This window comes from Sturnira hondurensis, unplaced genomic scaffold (assembly GCF_014824575.4).
Source record: "Sturnira hondurensis isolate 20B ecotype Veracruz unplaced genomic scaffold, ASM1482457v3 Scaffold0009733, whole genome shotgun sequence".
Taxonomy (NCBI): Eukaryota; Metazoa; Chordata; class Mammalia; order Chiroptera; family Phyllostomidae; genus Sturnira; species Sturnira hondurensis.
Genome location: NW_028082364.1, coordinates 2,021,002 through 2,033,905, shown reverse-complemented (window position 1 = coordinate 2,033,905; position 12,904 = coordinate 2,021,002). Strand labels below are relative to the sequence as shown.

Genomic DNA, 12,904 nt, shown 5'->3' with positions numbered 1-12,904 from the left:
GCGGGCCGGGCAGGTCTCATCCAGGGAAAAGAATGGGCCAGAGTTCACGGTCATTCTCCCCCAGACCCGGTGCTCAGGGTGTCCCGAGCGTCCTCATACTTGTCCAGACCACCAAGTGTCTGCTCATGTCCCATCTCCTACTGGAGGGGCCTTCACTCTGCACCCCCACCCAAACATCCAGTACCCCGTGGCTTCAGTGCGTGTGTGACCGCATCCTCCAGAAGTCGCCCCTGGCTACACCCCCTCTTACCTCTCCAGTCTCCCTTCTCCCAGCACAGCCCCCCACGTGCCTCCTGCTTCCGCTCCTACCCCCTGGTTGTCTCTCCTCCCGCAGACCCAAGTACCCCTGTGACCCTGCCTGCACAGTCCCCGGGGCTCCCCATTGCACTTGGAGAAAGTCCCCAGCATGGCTTCCAGGCCCCGCAGGTGAGCCCCGCTGGGTCTCCACCTTCATCTCCTACCTACCGCTGCCTCCCCACCAGCTACACTGGCTGCCTCATTACCCGCCTGGGCTTTTCAAACACAGAATGCACAACTGCCTCAGGGCCTTTGCACGTGCTCCTCCTGCCACTGATACTCTCCCCTAGGTTTTTACCTTCTGGCTCCTCTATTTCACCTGGGACTCTGCTCAAATGTCACCCCCGGAGACAGACCACTTTGCCCCACCTCCGCCACTGTCCATCCCTGAACTTTGCACTTCCTCCCAGCACTTCGACCAGACATAACATCTATTTGTCTGGCTTGTGCCTGTCCTCTGGACCAGGCCAGCAGCCCCAGGAGCACTGTAGCTGTCTTCGGTGTCCCTTTACTGCTCCAGCCCCAGCCCAGGCGAAACGTGAACCTTTGTCAAACGAAGGACTAAAGACACAAACAAATGAACACTTGGAAAATCTGGAGTCCCGTCACCCAACATCAAATTAGGTTTTTCTATGCCCTGCTAATTACATGCCTGCCCCGACTCTTCTTAACCACAAAGCTGAATGACTTTTGAGTCCCAGACAGACAGCATTCTAGGTTTATTCTGCGGACCCACAGGCCTGGCACGATGCTAGGCATGAGGACCTCAGTCCCACGACAGCATAAGCCACTCAGCCCCGGAAGAGCTCTTGGGACCCGGGCTGCATCTGTCTCGCCTCTCGGCTATGAGCTGCCGAGGTCAAGAACCATGTGTCCCTTGTGGCCACGCCCACCATACCCAGCCCAGGGTCTCTGCCCCCTTCAGACCTGCACATAACCATCCAGCCCCGGCCTGGACCCCACAGGCACCTCAGCTGGACCACATTACCCACCCTTCACTACCATCCTCGGTGGGGGAAGCCTCGACTCACGTTACAGATGAAGAAACTGAGGCTCTGAAGCCGAAGGATAAGGTCACAGAGCAGGCGATGGCCGTCCAGACCCTGCCTTCGGCCCCACCTTGCTGGACCCCACCCGCCCCACCAGGGCCATCCAGAGCAGGTTCAAAACCCAGGGCATGCCACTCCCTAGCAGAGGCAGCTCACTGACCTTCCTGGGCCTCCGTTTCCTCACCTCTAAAATAAGGGTGAGGACAATGGCACCCACCTCTGGGTGCTGGGGTTAAATATACGAGGTCCCAGCAGAATGCCTGGGCCAGAGTAAGGGCTCAGCAGGGGGACGGCCAGGGGAAATGCCACGTGGCCCTGGGAGAGGCCCTCGGGGAAGCCCTGCAAGCAGAAGTTTCTTGGGGACACAAGCAAAGCACTGTCCCTGTCCCTACAGACAAGGCACTTCCAAGGCAGGGATTACAATTTAGGAAGCTGTTATTGCCTTTGATCATCTGGACCACCCTGCAACATGGGGACGCTGATCAGACCCATTTAACAGATGCAGCAACTGAGGCTCAGAAAAGGTGAGTTGGTTGCTCCGAGTCACACAGTCCCATGACAGGCAGTCTGGCCACCGGCCCACCGAGCACTCACACCCTTCACTTCCACCACCCTCGTGGCCAGCCCCCCACCACCATTCACAGCCGGGACCCAGCCATTCTACTTCCTGATACGCAGGGAGGAAAAACCCGGGGGTGGGTGGACATGGGTCCTGAAGACCGCCCACCCATGGCCCTCAACCTCCCCGAAGAGGCCTGGCCCCGTCCCCTCCCCCAGGGGCAGGTCTCCGGCCTGCCCCCCTGCCCTCCAACTCTCCTCCTGCTCACGGGCGACCTTATCGACCAGAGGTCAAACCAATCTCCTCACCCCAGGTCCCTGAGGGGAGCAGCCATGCCCCAAAAGCCAGGCTCCCGTGAACAATTTTCTCCCTGGCGCCCTGGACGGAGGCAGCGTGGCGACCTGGGGTCAGCAGGGGCCATCCGGTGGCCCTTCCCCAGGATGTAGGAAGAACCATCCATCTTGCCCAGCTTCCACCATTTAAGCCAGACTCTGTCACATCAATCCCAAGGGAGGTGGCAGGAGTGGCCTCTGACACGGAAACAGAGTCCATCCCCCTGACAAGGCAGGAGGCCCCTGGGCTTCCTGGAGAAGACTTCTGGGGTCTCCAGGCCTTTGCACAGGCCCACCTGACACCTGTCCTCAGGTGCCTTGTCTGGAAGCCTTTCCTGCCCTGCCCCACCCCAGGCTGGCCGAGGGCTTCTGGACACTCTGGCTTATTGTCCCAGCACCCAGCGTGTCTGGTTCTCCCTGCAACTCTGGCTCTGCCCCTAGGAGGCACCCCACCAACGTACGCTCAGTGCCTGTGGCTGGGACCAGGGAAACCTGGTGGCCAGAATCAGCCACACTGCTTCCTACCCAGACAGGCAGAGCGCCCAACACAGGGATGACAAGGGGGATTTCAAAGCTATCGGTTGCTGTTCCGGGCTCTCTGCTAAGGAGCCTTTAGAAATGGTACCTCGTCTAATTCCCTCAGCCACCCAGGGAGGCGGGCCCCAGGGAGAGCCGGAGCGTGGATCCCACCTCTGAGGCAGTTCTCGGGCCCACGGGGCTCCCGGGGCAGCCTGCCGGGGTCACACAGAGCAGCGAACTCAGGACCGGTCTCCCTCCCCTCCTGCTGCTGGGCAGCAGGGTGCTTGGCCTGGCTGCCTAAGAGGCGGCCTGTCTTCCGGGCCTTTCTAGAACAGTCTGGACTCCCCTCCAGGTGTCTAGTCATGGGTGGCAGGGGGCAGTGTTGAAATACTAACTCCCTGATTCAGGAACTGCCCAGGGGCAACAAGAGTCCCCCAGGTACAACTCTCTCCCCAGCCCTGCCCCCCAGGCCCCTCGGGGACATGGTGCTGAGTAGGACAGGGCCACCCCCTCCACCTGCAGTCTCCCCCTGGTCAGCGAGGGTCTCCAATGCACTGGGCAGGGGCGGGGCTGTTTCTGTGCTCCAGACCCCGCCCACCTCCCCACTGCTCACAGCCCAGCGTCCCCAGGGGATGGATCTTGACGCTCTAGCCCTGCCTACCTTTCAAGCCTCCACTCTGCGGCTCCTTGACGAGCACCTCCTGTGGGGGTGAAGAGGCTCAGGTGATGGGCCCCTAGCCCAGGGCCAGCTTTCGGGGGACATGAGCCCCGGTCCCCCGGCACCCCCCACCTCCTCTACCCACTGACACGGCACTAGCCACCAGCGCTCCCCAAAGCTTTCAGCTGCACTCACCTACCCCTGGCTCCGAAGGTATGTCTTGGGAAGACACAGCCCCATGTCCCACAGGCATCTGCCACACCACACGTCACCCACGACACACACCGCACAAAGGCACGCACCACGCACGCCAACAGCCCCATAACCAGCACCGACTCAGGGGCTTCCTGGCCACGCCCCATCCCCAACTTCTTTGACTTCTGTGATCTTCCGTTTTCTCACTGGCAGAATAGCAGTTGTCGCTAATATTGGTGCCAGACGGAGACTGCACTCGAAGCAACGGTCATGGCCTTTTCCCTTTTGTTTGGTTTCTAAACAGCCACGGCTTCGCTGCCTACGGAGCGCATCCTCTGGGTTAAGAACCACTCGAGGTCAATGATGCTACGGACTCCCCAGAATCACCCTGAGAGTCAGTCGGTATGATCACTGTCCCCATTTTACAGATGAAGTAACTGAGGCTCGGAGAGCTCACATCACTCGTCCAAAGTCAGAACTGGTGAGAAAGGGAGTCAAGTTTCACATCCAGTGGCCCCTCCGTTTAGGGTAGAAACCAGGCTCTCTACCACATCCCTGTCGCCGGCCCCCACCCCCTCTCCTTCCCCAGGCTCCTTCCCCCTGTTTGGGGCAGCAGCTGGTTCTGGCCATGAGCCATCACTGTGGGGCAGGGCTGGGGCTGGGGGCCTTTAGTTCAGTCCCCCCACCCAAGAGAGGAGGCTCTGGTCAGACTGCCCCTCCTGCCCAGGTGCCCACTCTTAAGGCCTCGAACGAGCTGTGCCCTGCCTGCAGGCAGCCTGCCCGGAAAGGGAGGGTCCCCCTGGTCCCAGGAGGGGCAGCCCACAGACTTCCGGCCACATTCCACCACCGCCAGCCTCCTCCAGTGGCAGGCAGCAGCCGCCGCCAGCGGGGACAAGGCCTTCTCCCGGTTCTGGATTCGAACCCAAGACCTGCGCCCCACCCCACAGGAGTCACACCTGATAGAGTGAGCCCCGTTCTCCACCCTGAAATGCAGCTTCCCAGCTCTTCCTCGAGAGCGAGTGGCCTGGACGCAGGACCGGGCGTGGCTGCCAGCCCCCGGGGCTCCACGGGTTATTATTATCATTGAAATGGAGACTGGGGCTGGCTTTCACTTAGTGGACACTTGCCCGGTGCCAGGCCGGAGCTAAGCACTTTCCAGGCACTGTCTCCGTCCTTCTTGCACAACCTGGGCAGGTCTGATGATTACCATCCCCGGGACAAAGGGGAACAGAGAGGCCAGGGGACTGGCCCGAGCCGTACAGAAAGCGGCAAAGCCAGGACTGGAGCCCGTCACTGGCTCTGGAGCCCAAGAATTTCCCCCAGCTAGCACCCCTGGACTGAAAGCAGAGGAGGCAGGCCAGGCCCACCCCTGAATCTGAGCTTGGCTCGGATTGACGCCCCCACCCACTGCTCAGCCCCAGGCGTCTCCCCTCTCTCCTGTTAACACTCCCCACGCCCAGCCCAGCCAGGACCTGCCCCACCCCCAGCCTCTCCATTAAGCTCCCAGGGCTATCAATGTATTGATTGGCAGGGCTGAGCCATCAGCATGGGGGTGGGGGCTGCTGCCACCCAAAGCGGCTGACCAGAGCTCTCTCTCCCCATACATCAGCCTTGTCCGAACAGATCATCGATATGGGTGCCGCTGGCGGGGGTACTGGAGCCAGCCTCAGGGGGGGAGCAGGACACCCAAAGACCCACGCTCCCTCCTTTCTTCTCTCCCCTCCCCCAACTCTTCCATTCCCTCTCCCTTAAAGCCGGTGGGCGAGGGGTCCGCTCATAAAAAAAGCCCCTTATTTCGGCATTCAGTGCCCAATATGGCTTTTTACTTGACCCCCCCCATTCTCGAACCTGATGCTCTAGACACCCCAACCGGCCTGGAGTCCCCTGAGCACACCAGGACATGCCCTGCTCTGTGTACAGAGGTTCTTCTGGGGGCCTGCAATTCTCGGTCTCACACGCTCACACACACACTCACGGAGGCTTCTCCTATTTCAGGATTCAAAGGGAGCACTGTCCCAGCCAGATCCCTTCCCAGGCATCCGGGTTCAGGGCCCTTTATCAGAGAACACACAGCACCCTCGACCCCTGCAGCCCTGTCCCTGCACAGATCCTTCAGGCTACTCTCAAGTCCTCGGGGGCAGGTTCTGAACCCCCTGTGCCACACACCTGGCACCCTGGAAGTGGGGGGGGGTGCTCAATCCAGGTGCCCAGCCCCCAGGGAAGCTGCCCATCCCCCCAGCACTGACCCAACATTCCCCCTGCATGCCAGGTCTGGGCCGGTGCTGGTGCCACAGGCCCCAAGGGTGCGGCAGGCCTCTCCTGACTTCTAGGAACCAGGAGCTGGCGGACAAGCAGGCTTCCGGAAACTCCAGAGTCCCGCGTGTAACTGTGCACACACTTACTTAACACTTATAATGAGCTGGGCCCTGTGCCAAGGCCCCGCCAGGGGACCCCGACCCACCTCAGAGCAACCCCAAGAGGGAGGGTCTCTCTGGATGCCCACGAAAAAGATGAGCCACACCAACCCCAAGCAATCTGCTCAATACATAGCTACCCAGGGCTGAGCCAGGGTGGCCGGGGGCTGGGTCCTGAGCCCGAGCTCCTACACATGCCTGGGAGCCCCAGCAGAGAACACCCTGGCTTCACAGGATGGTGACCAAGTGTTAAGGAGTCCCAAGGCAAAGGGTGGTGAAGAAAGCCAACCAAAGTGTTGGCCATCCCTCCCCAGGGAACACTTTCAGGACAAAGCTGAGGCTTTGGGTATCTTCTTCAACCTTGGGTGTCTTCTTCATCCCCCCACTGAAGCCCAGCCCAGGGTCTGCCATGCAGTGGGCGCCCCACCAATGTTTGCTGGGTGCTAATGCAGCAGGGCACCACGACCCAGGACCTCCCAACCGGGAGGAAAGGGGTCGTGCTCTACCCATTTCCCACGTGATGAGGAGGCAGAAGCTCAGAGAGGTTAAGGATCTTGCCCAAGGCCACACAGCCTGCGAGTGGTGTGAAGAGGAATACAACCAGACCTGAGTCCAAAGCCTCAGACTGGAGGCCTGATGTCACAGGTACTGGGGCAGACCCGTCCTTGCTTTCTTCAGCCTGCCAAGTGTCACACACCTAACGTATGATCGACGTTCCCTAATCACTTATTCAGTGTCAGCCACGGCTCCAGCGACTCTGTGTGCATTACCCCACGTAGCACTCACAATCACCCTTAGAATTAGGTACCTCTAGTCACCCCATTTTCCTGATGGGGAAAACCGAGGTGCAGAGGGTTGAAGGTTCAGCTATTTGCTGTATAGCTGCCCAGCAAACCTAGGTCTCTCCTGTGCCAAAGCCCATGCCTTCTAGCACTGAAGAAGGCGCCTCGCTCACCTAATACCCAGGTGGGTAAACTGAGGCACAGAGAGGGAGGTTGTCCAATGAGCCACAGTCCCAGGGATCCTGAGAGTTTCTCTGCTCTGTGGCCCATGGAAGGCTTGTCCTTGGTTCTGTCCTTGGCAAAGAAGCATTTTAAATGGGCCTGAGGCCTTATGCCATTTCCACATCAGAGCAAATGACATCCCCTAGCCCCTCCCAGCAAGCCTGGCTAGAGCAAGAGGGGCCCCTCTCCTTGTCGCCAGGAGGTGGCAGCGCCCTGGGCAAGGAGAGCTTAGCCCATGGACATGGGGCTGCTGGCTAGGAGTCCAACGAGGGCGAGAGGCCCAGGGCTAGGTCTGAAACGCAGATGCGCTGGCCCCCGCTCTGCACCCCTGGGAAACAGGGACTTTTGTTTTGTTGGTTGTTTTCTTCCCATCTTACGTGTGCAGCAGCTGTGGAACAGAGAGGTCAAGTGACTCGTCCAGGGTCACCCAGCAAAGACAAGGCAGAGCAGCCAACTCAGCCGGGCGGGCGGACTCCAGAGCCCTCGCGCTGCTGCGTAAGAAGCCAGGGTTCCAGAGCCACAGCACCCCGTCCCCTCTCATCGTGCCACTGGAGGCAGGCTGTGTCACGCCGCTGGGCCTCACTGTCCTCCGCCTGTAGAATTCGTCCCCTAATTCCTGCTGGTTGTAAGGATATCCTAGAAGCTGTGAGAAAACGCCGGCCTGTCCCGTCGTGAGCACGCCATACCTGGTGGCGGCCACCCACGTTAGCGTGTGTTAGCCTGACATGGGTGCGCTCTGATTCCCACACCCCCGGCATTGCTGCTGGAGGACAAGGTCAGAGCCAAAGGTCCTGCTGAGGACCGGAAGTCTCCCCCTTGCCCCCCTCATCTCCTTCTGGGGACCCCATGTGCCCAAGGCAGGGTGGAGGCCACGAGGTGGCCCCCGACACCCGGCCCCGAGTCTGCCGACACTGGCCACTGTGCCAACCACAAGAAATTTAAAAAATCCACCTTCTTATCTCAGAGCAGGTGATGCTACAGGAATGTTAGCAGGGCGCCCCTCCCCCTCCTCCTCCTTCGTGCTGGGAAAGAAGTTGGAGGGGGTGCTGAATCCCCCAGGCCCCACCCCCCCCAAAATACCCGCCCGCTGGCTCCAAGGCCCTTTCAGACCAGAACATTCCAGGACGGTCACAGCCTGCAGGACTCCAAGTCAGGCGCCCTCCACCACAGAGACGCCTGCCTGGGCCCCGAGCACCCCCCGCCTGCACAGATGCATGGGGGGGTCCCCAAGCCTGTCTCCTGGGAACCCTTCTCCCCACCCATATTCCTTCTGAATAACTTTCCACTCTTTCTGAAAATGCCTGCTTGGGGTGGTGGGGAAAAAATATAAGAGCTTGAATCCACTAGAGTCTTAGCCATGGTCTTGAACAAAAATCCCTTCCCTGCTCTGTGCCTCAATTTCTCCATCTGTGACCTCAGAATGTCACCCCCTCTGACTTCAGAAGGAAGAATGAGACATGCTTCAGATGCAACGCTTTGGAACCTTCTGCACGGTGCCCTTTGACCCGAGGCAGGTGGCTTCTCCCACCTGAGTTAGGCAGGAATAACGCCCCACCCCCCACTACACTTCCCAGCCTTGGGGCGCAGGGTCCTGGTGGCCAGCAAGGGACGGGACCCCAGACCCGGGCCGCCTGCAGGGTCAGCAGGAAGCCGACTCCCAGCAGGTACTTGTTGGTCAGAAGGACAGAGGGTGCTGCGGCTGTAAGAAATCAAAAGTGCCGTCCAACAGGGCAGCTTCCCATCCTCCTCCTGACCCCGAGAAGGGGCGCCAGGCGCAGGGGTGGGGGTGGTTCGGGAGAGGGGCGTGGAAGGAAACTTCCAAACTTGAGCACACAGGGGCCTGGAGAGAGGAAGCGGCGCTGCCGCCGCAGAGGCCCCCTGCCCTGGCCCGCCTCGGCCTGGCCTGGCTAGGGAAGGCCGGGAACAATGTCAGGCAGGTGCCGCCGCGCCGCGTGAAAGGCCCGGCCCCGTGTCATTGTCAGCGCTCAGCCAAGTGCAGAAAAGCAATTTTACTGGTCACGCCGCTTGCTCCCCTTGGAAATTTTTAAAATTCTTCCGATTTGAGCTATCGCGGTGTCCTGGGTCGTGTGGAGAAGGGATTTTATTAAATTCCCAGCTTCCCGCTCCCCGGGGTGGCCGGCGTGAGGGCGGGGCTCACCACACCGGGGAGGGGGGTGGTGTTTGGCATTGACTGTGCTCAGGGAAATGTGGCTGGGGGCGGGGGGCGCCGTTCTGGGCCGGGTGGACTGATGGATGGGAAGAGAGGAGGAGCCCAGACCGGACTCCTCGGCTCAGACTGGACCAGTCTCCCAAAACATGGGGCGGGGCGGGGGTGGGGTGGGGAAGGGCCAAGGCGCACCGGGCTCCCAGCACCACCCCGTGCTCTCCTGGGTGGAGGAGGACTTGTAAAACTTCTTGCATACCTCTCATGGATCAAACAGTTCCTATTTCACAAATGATGAACCTAAGACTCCCAGGGGTCCACAGACAGGGAAGGTGGGGGTGGGGCTCAGCTCAGTGCCTGGGAAGGCACAGCCCCGAGACCTCCCTCGGGCGGTGGGGAGGCCTCTAGGCTTGCTCACTGAGGAGTCTCTCACTGCCACCCTGGAAGCCCCCCTGGCCAGGACCTACCTGCTCTCCAGTATCTGCCCCACACCCCCTCTGGGGGGAGAAGACTTCAGACTCCTTGTCTACCTCTGGAGGCCACTCTGCCTTTGTCCCTACAGCATGAAGGGGGGGGGGGCATGAGCCAGCCAACCTTGCCCTAACACCCCATGGTGGTGTTTCTGTATCTTTTAGGAACCCTAGGTGCCTTTGAAGATCAGAGGGGAGCTGGGAACCCTCTCCCAGACACAGCACCATTTGGGCGCAATGATTCAGGGCCCCTGCCCCCACCCGTACACACTCCAAGGGTGTATGGGTTAAAAACATCCGCCCTTACTGCTGTTTGAAGGGGGGGGCAGCTGTAAAGGAAGGGGAGGTAGGAGAGGGGGCTCCCTCACCTGCTCAAAGTCCTAACCCAGATGGACGGGACCCAGACAGACCACCCAGCTCTTCCCCGAGAGGCTGGCTCTAGCTCTGGCCAAGGACGTGGAGGTGGGATGCAGGGGCCAGCTTCCCTCCCTCACACTCCCCCAGAGAACACAGAGACCACACACAACCCCTGCTGGGCCCCCTTCAAGGACCAGGAGTCACCAAGCATCAAGAAGCTTGGGCAGCACAGTCCGTGGCCACCTCTCCACCTGCACGCCCAGGTCACTGCCGCCCTCCCCCCCCTCAGGCTCAGCTCTCAGGAGGAGAGCGCTTGCCCAGGTCAGACAGGCAGATCCTTCCCAGTGACCCTGGGGCCTGCCCTCTGCCTGGGGACTCAGCTGCAAACCAGGCAGACCATGCCTGGCACTGGCCTCTCTCCCCCCAGCACCAGCCTTTCCCCCACCCCCACCCCACACAGGGTCACATCTGCTTTGGCAAACAGCCAGTCTTAAGTTACTGACTCCAGTTGTATTGATTCAAGGAGTCGCTGGGGACCCCAGCCTGGCCAACAGGAGGGAAGAACCCATCAGTCTGTCCATCCATCCATCCATCCTGCCTGCCTGCCTTCCAGCCCCCAGCCCCAACTAGCTGTCCCCAGCTCAGTGCCCAGCCTGACCGGAACAGCCCTCTCCCAGAAGTGGGAGGGGGTATAGCAGACCCACTACCACCACACACACTGCGAGAGGGGCCGAGTGTGGGCAGGGCTCTCGCGCTGGGAGACGGGGAGAACCGTCGTTGTCCCTGCCCAGGGCCCTCTCTGGCGCCTCTGGAACCCAGAAGTCTGAAGCCGAAGCATCCTCTCTAACCTTGTGAGGACACCTGCCTGCAGCCCAGAGGGAACGGGCAGATCATCTGTTCTGGCCCCGGTCCAGCTCCTCCGAGAACCCCTCCCTTGCAGCTCTAGGTGGGTGGGGGCTAGGGCAGCTGGCACTTCCTATTCCCTTTCCCTTTGCCCCCCTCCCCACCACCGTGCTCAGGCGGCCCTGGTCTGGTTCTAATCGGGGCTGAAGTCGGCTCCCTCTTTCCCTCTTCTCTCCACTGCCCCCCCCTTCCTTCATTTCCACGGCTTTGGAAGCCGGAGTGTTCCAACTGTCTGCGTGCCAAGACCTTCCCGAGTCTGAAAGCTGCTGAAGTAACAGATCAGATTTTAGCAAGTGCTTTCCAGGCTGAGCGCCAAGCCCTCTTCTGATTCTCGGAGAGCGAGCGAGCGAGCGGGGAGCGAGGCCGGGAACCAGCCGAGGGCTGCACCGCCTTGGCCGAGGGAGTGAGGAGCCGCCGGCCCGGGAGCGGCCTCCCGGGGAACAACCCCTCGGTGCAGGACTCTGCGCCCTCTCAACCCAGCCTCCCTCCCCAGGGCGCGTGTCTGCCTGTCTGTCTGTCTGAACGCTGAAAGCGCCTTTGAAACCACAGAGTAATTCACAACTGAAGCTAGCTCTCCCTGGACTCAAAATCCACTCCGCTGCAAGGAGCCTTTTTGTTCGGAAGAGCGATCGGGTTTGTTAAGGGACGGCGGGCAGAGAAAATCTCTGGGTCTCAACTCCTCACCGGCTGCGGGCAGGGGGCTTGGAGCCGGCATTTTGCTGTGGCTGAGCCCGCCAGCTCCAGGGATCTGCTCCCAGCAGAGGCCGGCACAGGCCGAGCCCCGCAGCAGAGCCCCTGGCCCTTGGCGGGTCCCCCGCCGGCACCGGCCGCGCGCGGAACCGCCCTTCCGAGCCCTGGGAACAGGTGCACTAGGCTCCGCGCCCAGGAGGGTGGGGCACAGGGAGGGGGCGCGGCGTGTACGGCGAGGCAGGGGCAGGGGGAGGTCAGAGTCAGGAGCCCACGTACCTGTACCTGGAAGCACAGCAGCAGGAAGTGTAAACACCTGCGGGAGAGGGAGAGAGAGGGAGAGGTAGTCAGTGGGACGTCAAAGAGGGGGACGCGCGTACAGACAGACAGTCGGAAAGTCAGACGGACGGGCAGATAGAGCCACGGACAGACGGCCGGGCGGGGTGGGCAGCCCCGTGCGGGAGCGCTTACAGGCAAGTGCAGGCGGAAGGCGCTGAATACATCGCTGGGCGGGGAGGAGGCGGCGGCTCCTAGCCCAGCCTGCACATGTCCGCTCCGCGCGGCCGGGACCGGGCGCCTCCGCCGCCTCCGCCGCCGCCGCCGCCTCTGCTGCTGCTCCCTCCTCGCCGGCTGCTGCTGCTGCTGCAGACTCTGCTGCTCCGGGGCGCTCCGCGGCGCGCCCTGCGGCATCAGCGCCCCGCGCGGCTCCTCCCGAGCGCTGCGCCCTCCGGGCTGTGCAGGAGGCTGGTGCGGGGAAGCTTGCTCACTACCGGCCGGCCGGCCGTCCGGGCGTCCGCAGGAGGCTGGCTGCCCGGCTCACTCCGGGGCCAGCATGCGTGGCGAGACTAGAGCCTAGGGCGCGCTCTCCAGCCGGGGCGCGGGGCTGCGCGGGGCCAGGGGTCAGCACTCTGGGGCCGGAGGAGCGCGCGGCTGCAGCACGAACGCGTCACGGCCGCTCCGTCTGGGCGCCCGCCGGCTCATGTCTCCTCCTCCGCGTCTCTCTGGCCGTGCGCATCGCCGCCTCCCACCACTGGCGGCGGCCGGGGCGTTTTCTACGCGCGGGCGGCGAGGGGGCGGGGGGCCGGGGGCGGGCCCGGGCCCGAGCCGGCACAATGAGGATGCGGGGCCTGGGGGCTCCCCCCTCGGGGCGCGGCCGGACGGGCGCTCAGCTCGCCTGGGTGCGCCTCGCCCACATCAAAGGCGGCCCTGCCTGCTTGCCTGCCTGCCGTGGCCTCTCCACTTCCTCCTCCTTCTCCTGGCGGCTCCGGTTGGAGGGAGGTGCTCAGACTCTCGGCG

The 12,904-nt window shown here is 61.9% G+C and overlaps 1 protein-coding gene across 1 annotated transcript in view; it reads right to left on the bottom strand.

Annotated features, from left to right (window-relative positions):
* The window catches only part of FGF18 (fibroblast growth factor 18), a 30,534-nt gene extending 17,920 nt beyond the window's left edge, over positions 1-12,614 (bottom strand). The window contains exons 1-2 of the mRNA XM_037057763.1: positions 12,080-12,614; positions 11,888-11,924 (exon numbers count right to left, since the gene is read on the bottom strand). Of these exons, the coding sequence (XP_036913658.1) occupies positions 11,888-11,924; positions 12,080-12,111 (69 nt within the window). The 5' untranslated portion in view covers positions 12,112-12,614. The remainder of the gene's footprint in view (positions 1-11,887; positions 11,925-12,079) is intronic.
* Between the last annotated feature and the right edge of the window lie 290 nt (positions 12,615-12,904).